The sequence below is a fragment of the Nannobrachium achirus genome (assembly GCF_963921795.1).
Source record: "Nannobrachium achirus genome assembly, chromosome: 18".
Lineage (NCBI taxonomy): Eukaryota > Metazoa > Chordata > Actinopteri > Myctophiformes > Myctophidae > Nannobrachium > Nannobrachium achirus.
Genome location: NC_137825.1, coordinates 22,757,310 through 22,772,882, shown reverse-complemented (window position 1 = coordinate 22,772,882; position 15,573 = coordinate 22,757,310). Strand labels below are relative to the sequence as shown.

Below are 15,573 nucleotides of genomic sequence, written 5' to 3'. Positions count from 1 at the left end.
CAATGTGCATTTAAGGATACTTCAGCACAACTTGAGGACAACATGATGGCCAGACAGCAATCATTGATTCTGATTGCTTGACCAAGCAATCAGAGAGACTGAAAACTCTACTGAGGGGAGAGGGAATGTTGGGTGATCAGTATGCTACTGTGGTCTGTTAATGGTGGCTGGTGAGTCATATTACATTTACTTTCAAAGTTCTTCTTTGAAAAGTACTCTTTTACTTTGAAATCGCTTGTGATAGGTGCGCATCACGTTTCATAGTATAGACTCAAGGACAAGGAAACACAGACATAACTTTGTTAAGTGTGTTCCGTGCTGGAATGGCTCAAAATTGGAATCTCAAATGCCATAAAATATGGAATTGTCCGTGTCATTTAAATGCAGAGTTGTTGGAGCTTTGTCAAGCCCTAAAGATATTTGCTGGTAGATGCAGAGGGAGACTCCACATTAACATTTCGAAAACATGTTTATCTGAGAAAAACAGATTGTTACAGTTTGTCTCTGTGGACAGTTCAATTTGGCGTTTTTTTGCTGAATGCCAACTGCTAAAAGAGAACTTATTTCATACTTAATAGTTTCTAATATAAGCCTTTCCATATGTGTCTCGAAAGAAATCACCTCAAAACAGAAAGCACAAGTGTGAACCAAATCATTTTGCCACGACTTTCCTGGAAAATTGTTTTAACCACTTTCATCCTGGCATCCCTATTTTGGGCTTATCAACTAAATAGGCATTTTTCTATTGTTTTCTTTATCAAAAGAAAGATAAACAAAATCAAAACAAGAGTCTTTAAACATTTTTCAAAAATAGACGTGGACATTTGTTCTGAATTCCATTCTATTTGTTGCTTGTCACAAAGGGTTTGTTTTTAAGCAGACAGTGACATTTGCTTTCCTCTCTGAGGTGTAGTTGTTTCACACCTGAGGGGCCGTGTCAGTCGACCCTGCAGGTTGAAAACAACTGTTACAGCCACACAGGTAGCACCTAAGTGACGATTAAGCCTTGTCTTGGGGCCAGTGGCCCCTGAAGGGGAAATCTCCAAAAGTAAAGTACTGTGGTGAGAATCAGTGTTCAAGTTCACAGTCATTTGCAGCCAAGCCTTCCTAAGCCAGCCACTGTCACAGGTTTCATTACCAAAATACATTAAGAAAAAAAGGAGCTTTTCGTTTTCATAAAGCTTGCCTAGAAAATACGACCTGAATGGCTGTGAAAGGCCAACGCTCTCGTTTCTCCCACCCACTCTCACTTTCCATTCCACATATATTCCCTGAGCCTAAAAGGGGGAAAAAAAGGTAAAAGACGTAATTATATTTTCTCTTGTGTCACCATGGATACATGCAGGGGTGAATTCTGGGCTATCGTAAGTAGCAAACGTAACAAACAAAATGATTAAGGTGCTTTTATTACAGAGAGTAATAAGAAGCGGCTTTGATGTTAAGTATTTACATATGTAGTAAAGACAGCATTGGACTACTCAGATAAAAGCACAAAAAACTGCCTATTTTAATCATCATCATCACCTTTCCTCCTCATAATCACTCTTACAATCACCATGAAAATGACCTCTCCATTGCTTCATTCATTGTACCATCAGCGGGATTATGATAATCATCATTATCATCATCCTTATAATTGCCATTATCACCCCCACTCAGTTGGAACACCACATAGTCCTCATCATAGCAGCATCAGCAGCAGTATCAAGCCAACCAGGTAGAATAAATAAAGATGTACCGGTACATAAATAAATTAAAACAAAAACGAAAAAAAATAAGCAACCTCTTTGAAGCATACTGTAAAGTCAACATCTGTAATAAAATGAGGTATATACCACTCAATCCAGTGTCAACTATCAACAATAATTAAAGTGTAATAATGTAATGCATTAGAAGCAGTACATTCTTTAACACCTTAACAAATACAGTATTTTCATAAATTACAAGTATATCAAAAGACACAAAAATACTTTAATCACATATTTGACCTAAATCTTGTTTGTTTGTGTGTGTGTGTGTGTGTGTGTGTGTGTGTGTGTGTGTGTGTGTGCGTGCGTGTGTGCGTGCGTGCGTGCGTGCGTGCGTGTGTGTGCGTGTGTGTGTGTGTGTGTGTGTGTGTGTGTGTGTCTGTGTGTGCGTGTGTTTGTTTGTTTTAGTTTTAATATATTGTATGTATTTGTATTCACCAACTATTGACACATTAGTAACCATATTTATCATTAATGAGAAAAATAACTCTATTCTATATCAGTGCAAAACATCAGCAAGAAATTGCCATGGGAAGCAGAATGGGAAAAGAGAAAACAGATTATGTTCAATGCTAATGAAGGGAAAGTAATAAGGCAATGACAGTCTCTTATCTACTGTAATCTCTCAGCTCGTTGTCTGTAAGGATTTCAATATAGATTTCTACTCCATTTCTTCCCATTTTAATTCATCTCTGAATGAAAATGGTACTGATATAACATCATTTAAGGCATTTTCTTTGTCTTGGGTGGTTATAGTGTACAGTACTGTGGAACCAATTCCTATATAACTAGTACAATTACATTATGGGCCATGAAGATCAAAGAATAATGTAAGACAGATACCATTATGTGGATTTATTATCAAATAATGTGAATTTCACTTTTGAGCACTGTGGAAATCATTACGATGCCACATTCATCCATGATGTATGGCTGTATTGTAGCGATCCTTGCCTTACTGGGCATTAGGGTTGTGTATTAAATGGCTTTGGCACTTTGCATGTAAAATACAGTTCTGTAAAAATAATTGACTGTCTTGACAATTTGAACGCATTCTTATCCCAATTGCCACGCAATGTAACTAAATCAGGTAGGTGAGAAATGAAAATATTGGCAGATATGTTCTGCATATTGATTTCTCAAGGCTTAAAGGCTGGGAATATTCTAAACACCCACTCTATTCAAATCAACTCTTTGACAATCAAAGCCCAATCACAAAGCCCTTTGATACAGAGACAAGGCCGGCTCCTCTGGCACGGAAAATGAAAGAGTAATAAAACAGCAGTGGCGTGACGAGGGTAGGATTAAACCTTGTCAATCATCAGATGCCTAGGACTTAGCTGTCTCCAAGGAATGTTTGTAAAGTACTGTACAACTAATTGAGCTAAATAAATATATGTACAAAGTAAGCGTTCGTTATGAGAATTAGAGTGGAGAGGCAGCATCGGATGCTACATCTAATTAAAAGCTGCATAATGACCAGATTATGCATTAAATTAATAACGCTACGGTAATGATAGCAAACGCATGATGTTAGTTTTGATTGAAGTTTCCTTTGTGGGGAGCCACCTGGCTCCATCAGACCTGATTCATAATTCATCACGCGGCAGTGTCCATCGTATGTACGGTGGCGCGATAGCCGATTCAACATGCTAACAACATGTCGCATTCGACACAGTCTTAAGACGAAGTATAAATCAGGCTTCATACGACAAAGTATTCAACATTAAGCATTAGTTTACATGTGGTTGTCCATGGAGGCAAAGAAGACAGCGAATGAGAACAAAAAGCACATTTTCTTTTAAAGTCAGTGTAGCCAAGACGGCGAGAAATAGAGTCATTCTTGTTGATCTGGTCTCTCTGTGGAGCAAAAGCCAAGGCAAGTGTTGTCAATTAAGCTCCACTTGACCAAACAACCTGAGGGGTACACGTCACGTCAGTCACGACAGCATGGCAGAGCTGGTTTGATGGACCATTTTCCCATTAAAAGTGCACTGGACCAACGATTAAGACCTTCAGCTGGACACAGAGAGCGCTCGCGTGGGCGCACACGTGCACACATGTGCACACATGTGCAAACACGCGCACGCACACGCACACACACACACACACACACACACACACACACACACACACACACACACAGTCACACACACACACACACACACACACACACACACACACACACACACACACACACACACACGGCTCATTGGTGAAAGACTGTTCTCAAAGAATCACTTCCTTCCATGCTCCATGGTAGGCCTTGTGTAAAATAGTTGGCATACTGTACCACAAAATTATTGTCAAATGAAACTGACAACAATGTTCTGAGGCATGCTCTTCGGTAGCATGCCTCAATACCAGTCAGATCTCTATGTGTATTATATCAGACTGACTTCAAGTTTGTATCAAGTTGGAGTTATGCTACTTTTCAATGCTACAATATGTCACACTTAAACTATTCATCAGCCATGAACAGTGCTCTGTGATAAGACAGCACCTGTTCTTTTTTCAGATGTAGTAAGAACACACGGTGCATTAAAATAAATATAGAGGTACCACAACATAAACATACTGCTGCAAACCTGAAGAGCTACCCTAATTACAATAATGAGCTCACAAGTTTGTTGTTCTTCTTGGGTGACACCATCTGTCTCTCCGAGTGGAGGTGAAACGTAGCAGGTTTCCTAAACCACCTCACAACAAGTGCACTGCGCCGTTCGGTTCTGGGAACGTGCCGCAGACGAGCACAGTTAATATTCCTATACGTAGGAGTCGAACAGTGCCATCCAAACAAAGGTTGTAGTGGGCTTCTGTGTGGGAACAGCTCATATTTATCCCCTTCTCCACTGGAGATACATCAGTCACACGCCACCCCTTCATCATGACAGCTGCCATGTCAACCCTCAGACCATATCCCACTGCTGAGCACTCTGTCACTCCGCTGCCTGTATGCTGTTCCCTGGGTTCTCGTGCCCTCGTCCAGAGGCGTTTAAGGAGCTACGCTTCAGTACCCTGTTGATGATGTCGCTGCACGTCTTCCTGTACTGGTGTCGGAGCAGGGAGTACACGAAGGGGTCACATGCTGCCTTGCTGTAGGCCAAACACTTGGAGACGATTCCCCAGTGAGGGTTGATAGGCACGGACGGAAATAACTCCACAATCCTGCAGGCAAGCAGAAGCAAGAGGGACAAATCAAAATGCTGTAAAAGACAAGAAAGCCCTGGCAGTGGACATACTGTAATGTGAAAAACAGAAATACCACTGCAAGTGGACTAAAAAGTGAATTAATGATCTATAGCAGTAGTTCTCAACCATTTCAGGCCGTGACCACCCAAAATAATCATATTTGAACTGGGGACGCAGCACCCTCCCTGACAAGCACTTTATTGAAGGGGTTGAGGCATTACATTTAGTTTGACTCGGTTCAACAGATACGTATATATATATATATATATATATATATATATATATATATATATACGTGTGTATATATATGTGTTTTGCCTCTTTCTTACTGTTGGGACCTACCCAAAAGCATGTGGGGACCCCGGCTCCCGACCCACAGGTAGAGAACCACTGATCTATAGCGTCTAGTTAACATGTGAGATTCTTGCACCTCTTATACCTTTTACTCTTGTTTTAATTAAAGATGTCTATCCTCAGAAGCAAATTCGATATCAACTGGCCCCTGAAGGCCAACATCTCACCTTGCAAAAATGTCTCTATAAACAATTGACTGTATGCTAAACATTACACTTCCAAAAGCTCTCTCTCTCCACCAAAGGCCCCGGGCTGGGGGAACCCAGAGGGCTCACACAAGAATTAAAGAGCATCTGGCGGGTGACCTACGCTGTCAGGCCGCTTCTTCTCTCATTTTAATGACGCAGTTCAATGTTCTGCTTCTTTGTCTAGTATTTCAATTTAAGTTCTTCCAGGGCAATTCATCTCTTCAATCCTTTTGTTTGCAATGATGTGTTTAATGGTCTGTTTTTACAATTTAATTACGAATGCAACGTGAATGTTTAAGTGTATGCTTGAGTGAATGACACTTGCATTTGTAACTGTTCTTTTTCCCCTTCAGTACCCTAAGCATGTACGATGTCTGAAGTGTTTTATCACCTGCTCCACTGTGTAGCAATGAAAGATAATTATTTTCTGTTTCCACTGCAGTAAGGGCTTAAAGCTACAATCCACATGTTTTATTTCCATTGTCTCCTCTCCCAAAGATAATTGCAACAACGTGCAAACTGCGATAAATATGGTAGTGACTGATCCGACAAGCTGTGTGTTTCAAATAACTTTATTGTCAACCAGTAGGTGTACTACCCGATACTACAATCTAAATCACAATTTCTCAATGGGCAGGGAGACCACTTCCAACCACTACAGATGTGCTAGTCACATTCTAATGAGTTATTGAGTGAGTTAATTAATCAGGAGTGTTGTGTCTTGAATATAAAATAAATAACTTGAAACAATACAACCAAAAAATACTCTTCTAATAGAGTTTAATGGCACAAGAACATTGACATACTGTAATGTTATTTTACAGGAGGTAATGTTGTAAAGCCTTGACACATCTTTAATTGCAAGTACATTAGTACAGTCATTTCCAAGGTTAACAATGGGCTTCTCTTGGTTTCAATAAGACTCCTCCGCCACAAGATCAGAGTCTCTCCCCACGTCACTCAATAGGCCTCATGTATTGATTGTACACAATCTCCTCAAAAAAGGTTAGCATCTTCAACATTAAGTTCCTCCTCATCCACTTCAAACATCTCAGAGCAGAGGCCCACATGACATCTGCATACGGCTGTAGCTCTACATGTTAAGGATCTGTACAAACTAGGCAGGTAGTTGCTTTTCCGTTTTTGTCTGCTCACTCTCCAGATTAGTGAGAATACATTGGATCAGGACTGTGGTTTCCTAAAAACGCAAAAGCAAAAGAAAAATGTTATTTTTAAGTTAAAGTCTCATCAGCTTCAGACAGCCTTTATTACTTGCCATCCCATTCAAACTCGCAGGAGAGGTTAAACTTTGCTCAAAATATTCCGTCTGCGGTGACAAACATGGCTTGATCCTCCTCAGATAACATAATTCAAAACAAACAAATAGTTAATTATTCATGTTGACTATGAATATGTTCATTCACTAAATATTGCTATAAAACATCTTTACACCTGGGGTATATTTTCCTTTACTAACTCAGTTCTGGCCTCAATGCTGTATGACTTACTGAGCAATTACCTAATTGTATGAATGGAAATCAAAGTTATCATGTCACAACATTGCAATGTTGAAGTCCTACTCAGATTATTACACAGTTGGGAGAGCTAGTATATTTCAATGAACTGAAGCTAAAACGACTAGCTTGAGAATGTATAGAAGTATAAACCAACTCATGTCCACAGTGATGTTTGTTTAGTAATTTGAACAAAAAATAAATCCAGAAAGTTGAAGACATAAACAAAACCAGTCTGCCTTGACAAAGTGCTTCAACAGCTATGTCAGACAGTGTGGAATCTTGAGGGGTGGATAAACAACAGCATAACTGATCGGTACAATTAAGCAATTAATTTATCAAGGGTGCACCGTGCACATATTAAGAATTTGGTGTTTACCCATTGCAAGTCAGTTACAGATCCTTTCGAGTCTTGGTACCATTACAATCCCATAACAGTTTGTTTGTATCTGATCTTTTCAATTGAAAACCAGATGGGTGGCACAGCAAATGCAAATCTAATCATGTGGATCTCAGAATCCACATGATTAGATTTTAATCGGCGTGGCTCCAATGTCGATCTAGGACTTCATATTTATGGTAGACAAGTAGTCTATGACAAACTTTGGCCAAGGTTTCAACCTTAGCCCCAAAGACTTGCATTATGAAAGTTGAAACATAATGTGAAAACACAACTACTGAAGGTACTTCTGTAAGTTTGGCAATGACCCAGAGGTGTGAACCTTTTGCCAATTGAAATCATGCTCATTCAAAAGATAGTTGTCTATGAGTATGTGACACCGTTTGGAGTCACTTAGCCACCGGGGTAAAGGCAGTTAAAAGACATCAAGTAAATGTCTCAGACAACAGATAAGCTCTATAAGCTCACCACACATTGCGTCAGGACACACTATGAGCTTGTAGATATGCTATTTTCTGTGTGCAACACTGGCACGCAACTTAGTATAAATCAGCTTTATCCTTAGAACTATGACAGGACCCTGTCTACTACTATTTATTTAAACATATTACTACTTGTAATGTCACTATAATTCCTCTTGGAAATGGCAAGAAAACACCACTTACCTTGTCTTTAGTTTACACTCTAAATGTGAAAAATGTCCTCAGTGACAAGTGTTTCTGGATTCCGTTTCTAGAACTGAGAGTCAAAAATAACAAAGATCGGGCCTAATAGGTGAGCTCAGGTCTACCGTTAATCTTGGTGCTGTTGGTACAATTTCTAAAGTCATCATAAAATTATTACTTATTACTATATTATCATTACCAAAAGGATGGTAACACTCAATTTTATAATTTCTTATGAGGTCAAGTATCATAATTACTGGTCACTCACAGACTTTTGCTTTTGTACAGGATCATGTATTATAATTTCCATAGCTTTAATACATTAAAATAATAATGTATATATGCATTATGATCAGTGTTATAATGCATCATTGTGTGATTATAAGTCTCTATAAGTGGTCATTGGGTGATTTAATTAAAGTGAAACAATGGCATAAAATGTATGCAAGAACAGAAAATATTTCTGCCTACACCTCCAGGAATGTCATTAAAGCACGCATTAATCACAATACTGTATTTCTAATCACACTATAATGCAACACTTATAATACATTTAGAACATTATTATAATGTATTACAACTAAATAAATTATAATGCACTATGATCCTTGCCCAAATTGAGTGTCCAACAATAGTAGCAAAAGTATTTTTAAGACCCTTCTAATGGTCCACACCGCCAGGATTTTGCCTACCTTTAACGTGGGCGCGCGCGCGAATCCATTGCGCGATGGTTCACCGATTCCATTCACAATACGATCCAGTCACGGTAAGCTACAAAACACAACAGCCTGCCATTTCCCAAAGCGAAACCTATCGAGTCCAGCGTGGCCGTTGCATAACATTATACCGGATGGGATTTTGGCAGACAGGATACAGGCGTCGTTGTCCCGCCCCCCCATTTCCGGTTTGGAAGATCTGGATCCGTTTTTTGTGAATAGGGCCCTTCCATAGAGCGCTATGGACGGCGAATCGGCGATCATACTTTTTTGTTTTATAGTTATTAAAGCTAATTGATAACTCGTCATACTCGTCATAAGCAGAGTGGACCCATAAATATAGCTCGTCAAACTCGTCATATGCAGTGGGTGAGTTAATAGTTGACCTTATAAGTCATTATAAAATGTTTATGATAAGCATAAGGAGCATTTATGAGTGTTATAAGCATCATAATGCATTATAGACACAGTGCTTCATAGGAAGTGTTACATGGATATTCTACAGTGCTATTCTAAGTGTAAGTGGGTTGATTGATTGCTTAATCCAAGTTTTAGTTCGTTGTGATGAGGTTGGCCAGAAGAGCCACATGGGACTTTCTGTATTCCCCACCAGTCCCTAGAATCTGTCCTGTCCTTCCTCATTTAATATCCTGAAGAGACTATCCCTTTAACCACTAGAGCTTTAGGTTGCATCAATACCCTTTGGACAGAAGGTAGGCAGCTGTCCACAGTGGGACCGTCTCCTCCCTGTCTGATATATACTGTACTGTATATTTTTGGCTTATGAGGCTGTTCTCCATCTGCACTGAAGCTCCCCTGCTCCCATTTCTCCGGTTGCAGCCATTTCTGCCGCAGCAGAATTTTTCTGTCAGAAAAGAACGAGTCAGTCCCATTGGGAGAATGGAACAAACACATCTAAGCAGTGGAGGCTTGCTAGAAAGCAGCCAATTATCATTTAACACAATACGTGACTCTGGAATAAAAACATATCTTTTCAGATGAAGACAATGGGCCATTCATATTCATAATGCGCCAACAGTGACATAATTATTTGGTACATTCATTTGACTTTTATCTACTTACTGAACAATCAAATTAAATTAGACGTCTTCAGCTTTCACACCTACTTGCAGTACACTCAAAAGTGCTAAAATAGTTAATTAACAGATGTAGTCTTGATCAACAAGACACAGTTAAAAATATATTTTATGATATTGCAAATGAATATGCTACCAATTACATTCCCTCCAACTTCCCTATTAGAAGCCTCATTACATTAATATAGCACTGCCTAGTACTGATGTGGTGTCATGGAAGCGGTAAAATCTGTCCATTACCTTTCCTCTATCCACTCTGTGTGATTACACTGACTGCAATCAAGCTGTGTCAGCATGAAGGTCGGCTACGCAACCCAGCAGAGCCGTCACCCTCGGCTGAACACACGTACTGTACAGCACGCACGCACTCACACACACACACAGCGCTGGAGGTTAATAAGTCAGCTCCTTCGCCACGCAGTAGAGCTTTTACTATACATGACCACACACTGTTACTCTGAAAACAGGCCAGCCACTTGAGGCTCCCCTATACGGGGAGAGCTTTTAGTGTATTACACTAAATCCACTAAGAAACTGGCAAACTGCCTCCAATTAGTGCATTGGTCAAAGGCATAACAAGTAGGATCTGTCACTTGGCGTTTGTAAACACAACCAGGGGCGTCACAAGGGGGGGAAAGTGGGGCTGAGTTACTAGGGCCCAAGGTGGAGGGGCCTTAAGTATTTTATACTTCATAGCTATTGAAAAATAGCATATATACAAGCTCACAGCGCGCTGCGAGCTTGTAGATCTGCTATTTTTGAAAAGTCGTGAAAATATGTGAAAATCTTTGAATGTGTGAAAATCTTTGAATCTTTTTGTAACTCAAATTTTGCTTCTGGGGGGTCCCTGGAACTAAATATTTTGAGATGGGGGTCTGTGGCAAAATAAATTTGGTGCGACACCCCTGAATACAACATACAAGGTTGGACCCTCCCTCCCGTCTCAATCACACGTACTGCCCACAGGTTGACACCAAATGAAACAAACCGATCAAAGTACCAAAAGAAAATGTTGTTAGACTGACAATATGTTCTTGGTTCTACCTACGTTATTAGATGACTATTTCTATGCATTTGATGTATTAACCTTGTGCTGTCGCTCTGGATTAAGAGCGTCTGCTAAATGCCAAAATTGTAAATTGTAAAATAAGGGTAGAAGGAAGGGTCTCAGATACAGACACACACACTTCTAGTGGGTCACAATAAATAATGGAATTTCTCACTCCCAACACAGCACATACTGTCTGGCACTTGGTCAGGAGGACCCCTTTGCAAGTCAGGGTCGTTCGGCTTGGCTTGCACTTGACTGGCGTCTCTCTCATGGGCAGCTTCTATTATTAAGGCAGCTTCTGCCCTGGGATCCGAAAAGTACGTTGAGCAAGCATCAGTATTATGACAACTTGTGAGAATGCTTCAGATTGAGAGGGCTTACTGTTGTTTTTTTCAGGAAATTCCGATTGGTTATAGGCTACCTTTAATGTGTAGTGTTGCTATGGAGTTCAACTGTAATTCTGTAACAAATTATATAATAATCAAAATGGGAATGATGAGGCATGAGACCAAAACACGTTAAAATCAAATTGAGCAACTGATATTGTATTTAAGAATGTTATAGTTGTATTCTTGCAGTGTGTCTGTGTTGGCAGCATTGAACGGTCATCTCTCTCAGCTCAGAGATAGATTGATGGGAGGTGAGGAGCGCCAACTGACAAATGGCCCGCTTTATACTAGATTGCACACCAGTGTTGCACACCAAAACTAGACGATCTACAAGCTCACAACGCGTCGCATCGCGTGCGCTTGTAGATCAGCTATTTTTGGTGGTGCGCGGTGACACCAAACTGAATATGAATCAGGCTTTTTACAGCGGTGCGTCTCTCAGGCCAGAGGGGGGCAAAACTGCTAATGCAGCAGCAACAGCAGAGTGGCGGCATATTACTTATCACAAGGTCAGCCAATCTCATCTCCCGACTCTGGACTGTGTGGAGCGAGCAAAGGGGAGGCAGAGGGGCTGTGGGGTTGTGGGGTTGTGTGTGTGTGTGTGTGTGTGTGTGTGTGTGTGTGTGTGTGTGTGTGTGTGTGTGTGCGTGTGCGTGCGTGCGTGTTGGGGGGAGGGTTGGGGATACCAGCAACAATAGGACTTGCCGCAGTGTGCCACTGAGGTCTCCCTCTCTCTCTCTCTCTCTCTCTCTTTCTTTCTCTCTTTCTCCCTGGAGGGCCTCTTGTCTTCTCCACTCACCTGGTGATCACATACGGAGCAAAGCAGAGCATGAAGGTCCCGATGAAGGTACTGATCTTCCTCGTCGCCCTCTGCCGTCTTCTCTTCTGTTCCTCCAAGCAGCGCTGTCGAACACTGCCAAGGCACAGCATAAAGTAGGAGTACAGTACAGCACAGTACAGTACAGTACAGTACAGTACAGTGCAGTGCAGTACAGTACAGTACAGTACAGTGCAGTGCAGTGCAGTGCAGAGAAGTACAGTGCAGTGCAGTGCAGTGCAGTGCAGTGCAGTGCAGTGCAGTGCAGTCCAGTACAGTACATGCAGCCCTGCTGTGTCTTTATGATGCGCTGGTTTGACAGCCACAAAGATCACAGGAGACTGCACTCTGTGTGCATGCGCGCGTGCGTGCGTGTGTGTGCGCGCGTGCGCGTGTGCGTGTGTGTTTATGTGAAAGGCTATGTGTGCTGGGGGTAAAATGGCAGTGGCTGATTTCTGAGGTCTACAGAATTACAGTATATGCTGGGTAGAATCCATTAATGCCAAATACTTTGATCTGATGAAAGCTGCCGCCCACCTTCCAGGATTACAACTTAAACCCTGCGTGTGTGCGTGTGTGTGTGTGTGTGTGTGTGTGTGTGTGTGTGTGTGTGTGTGTGTGTGTGTGTGTGAGAGAGAGAGAAAGAGAAGATGTGCATGTTTCTATCACTATTTGTGCCTGTGTATATGTGTGCTTGCATACATTTGTGCACGTGTACTGTACAACAGTATGCATGTGTTTCTGTGAGGGAGAGAATGTCTGTAACGAGTAATGTCATGTTTGTAATGACTAAGTAACATGTCACATCATATTATGTCGTGATATGAAGTTTATGGTCAACAGTTTGTGCAAAAATTAAATAGCTTACTTCACCTAAATGGAGAGACAAATATTGTATGGCCTTGTTCTGTTTATATTACAGTAACTCACCAAATCCCAAATGCTTCCCAATGTATGACATTTCCAAATGCAAACCAACACATATTTTTCCCTCAGCAATGTTAATGTTGGGCTTTATTGAATTACGTGTAATGTGGTAATCAGGAAGCTTTTACTGTGGCACAGCAGCATTTCAGCAGAATCAGATTCAGGAATCCCTCGCGAATACTGAGCATGAGTGCTATTCAAATGTCTACAACATGGTACTGCATTCTGAACTGTTCAGCTGGATCCTATAAGGAGAGAGAACAGGGGCAAAGCCTCTTTGATATGCCTAGTGAATATTCAGGGTGATGGTATTCAATAGAAAAAAAGTGTTTGTGGCATTGTTTCCTGTATGACTATATGCCTATTGATCTGTTTTTGAGGTTTTTTGTTTCCATGATTATCCATTCTGTTTTTTTAGGAAGGTCTGTGGCACAATGAATGCTAAATGGAACAAAACCCAGCAGCCTTGTAGGCCTATACTTTTATTTCATGTTATTTTAACTTATATTGTAGCTTATTGTAGAACAGAACTGTGCATGGGGATAGATAGATAGATAGATAGATAGATAGATAGATAGATAGATAGATAGATAGATAGATAGATAGCAGATCTACAAGCTCACAACACCTCACGCTGCGAGGTGTTGTGAGCTTGTAGATCGGCTATTTTCGGCAAAGGGGTTTGGTGTATAGGGGAAAAAGAGCAGACTAAGTACAGAGTAAAAGGTCAAGTTTATTAGGTAAGGACGGCTCAAGTGGTTAAATATCTGAAAATACAAATTGACGTGAATCCAAAATACACTGATGATTGTGCTGTCAAACGATGAAACTATATGAAATCTGGTGGTCCCCGTTTCATCTCTCTCTCAGCTAAGGGGTCCTTCCTTGGTCTGAAAACATTGAAGACCCCTGGCTTATATGACATAACTGTGCATGGGGGGTCATGGGGGGGAGGGGTAGATAGATAGATAGATAGATAGATAGATAGATATTATGCAATTATGCAAGCAGGCAGATAGATAGGCAAGCAGGCAGGCAGGCAGGCAGGCAGACAGACAGACAGACAGACAGACAGACAGACAGACAGACAGACAGACAGACAGACAGACAGACAGACAGACAGACAGGCATGCAGGCAGGCAGACAGACAGACAGACAGACAGACAGACAGACAGACAGACAGACAGGCATGCAGGCAGGCAGACAGACAGACAGAAAGACAGACAGACAGACAGACAGACAGACAGACAGACAGACAGACACAGACACACAGACACACAGAGTGTATCAAAGGAACTCACCTCGGGTGAATATCCACCAGCAGCACTAAGGTTTGCATTGTGATAACGTCTATCCGTTTGCAGTGGAACCTCGCCACTTTGAGCACTTTGAGGTACGTGAAGCACAGCACTACGAAAGAGAGGAGGAACGTGAAGGAGTGGAAAAAGACGGTGAAGACAACAAACGGGGTCCGGCTGTTAGCCCGGCCGTTGGCCAGCGTGCAGGACGCGTACAGCCGGTGGTATCCCACCCAGGACAGGCAGGTGGCCACCGTGGAGAAGGACGCGGAGTGCGCCCACGTGTAGCCGAGCACGAACGCCGCGTCCCGGTGGCGCATCTTGGAGTGGTAGCGCAGGGGGAACACCACGGCGATCCACCTGTCGATGCTCAGCGCCGCCATGCTGAGCATGGAGTTGGTGGACAGAAAGGTCTCCAGGAAGCCCACCAGCTGGCAGAAGCCGTCGGCGCCCGGCTGGCCCTGGTTGACGAGTCCCGCCAGAGTCAACGGCATGTTGGACACGGTCAGCAACAGGTTGCAGAAGGTGAGGTTCAGGGTGAACAGACCCGGCACCTGCTTCCTGATCTCTGGGTTGTACAGAAAGCAGATCAGCACCAGCACGTTGGACAGCAACGACACGATGATGATCACTACCACCAGACCACAGAGAAGCACCTCCGCAGTGTCCATCGTGTGTGTCCCCCCCCCCAAATGAACTCAGTCAGTTATTCCCACTTTCCGTGCGTGCAGGAGGCTATATCCAGTCTCTTTTTGCAGTTAAAAAAATTACATTATTTTAGCTGTCACATTTCACCCGTAATTAACCACGTCCACGCATCACCCCACGAAGATCCACTGAAGCAGCATCGCGCGCTCCTCGATCTCCGCCAAAGCAGGAGCCAACATAAATGATGTTATGTGAGGGTTACAACGATTCCCATAATAAAAAGTGTCGGTGTGCGTGGGGAGAGACCAGAAAGAAGTAACCTTAGCCCCCCCTCAAAGTGGGAGAGTAGAGACAAAGCCCCCTGCTGTGCTATCCTGACGCTGCGTCTTGCTGTGAGATGTTGCCTGTGTGATGCGCTCTCCTCTCCACTCTGTGATGCGCGCTCTCCTCTCCACTGACTCTGTGGGGCTGCTTTGTCCCGCTCCTCGTGAGCAATGTGAAGAGCATATTAATAGCGGTTAAGAAGATGGGTCTTTCATTGGATTTAGAGTGTTAGAGTGTTCCTCCGA

At 42.1% G+C, this 15,573-nt stretch overlaps 1 protein-coding gene across 1 annotated transcript; it reads right to left on the bottom strand.

Annotated features, from left to right (window-relative positions):
• Positions 1-4,687: 4,687 nt before the first annotated feature.
• LOC308303251 (G-protein coupled receptor 26-like) lies at positions 4,688-15,027 on the bottom strand (the record flags this gene model as incomplete). The annotated part of the gene is made up of 3 exons (XM_080747579.1): positions 4,688-4,916; positions 12,114-12,227; positions 14,360-15,027. The coding sequence occupies 3 exons, from the start codon at positions 15,025-15,027 to the stop codon at positions 4,688-4,690; spliced, it is 1,011 nt and encodes a 336-aa protein (XP_080603705.1).
• Between the last annotated feature and the right edge of the window lie 546 nt (positions 15,028-15,573).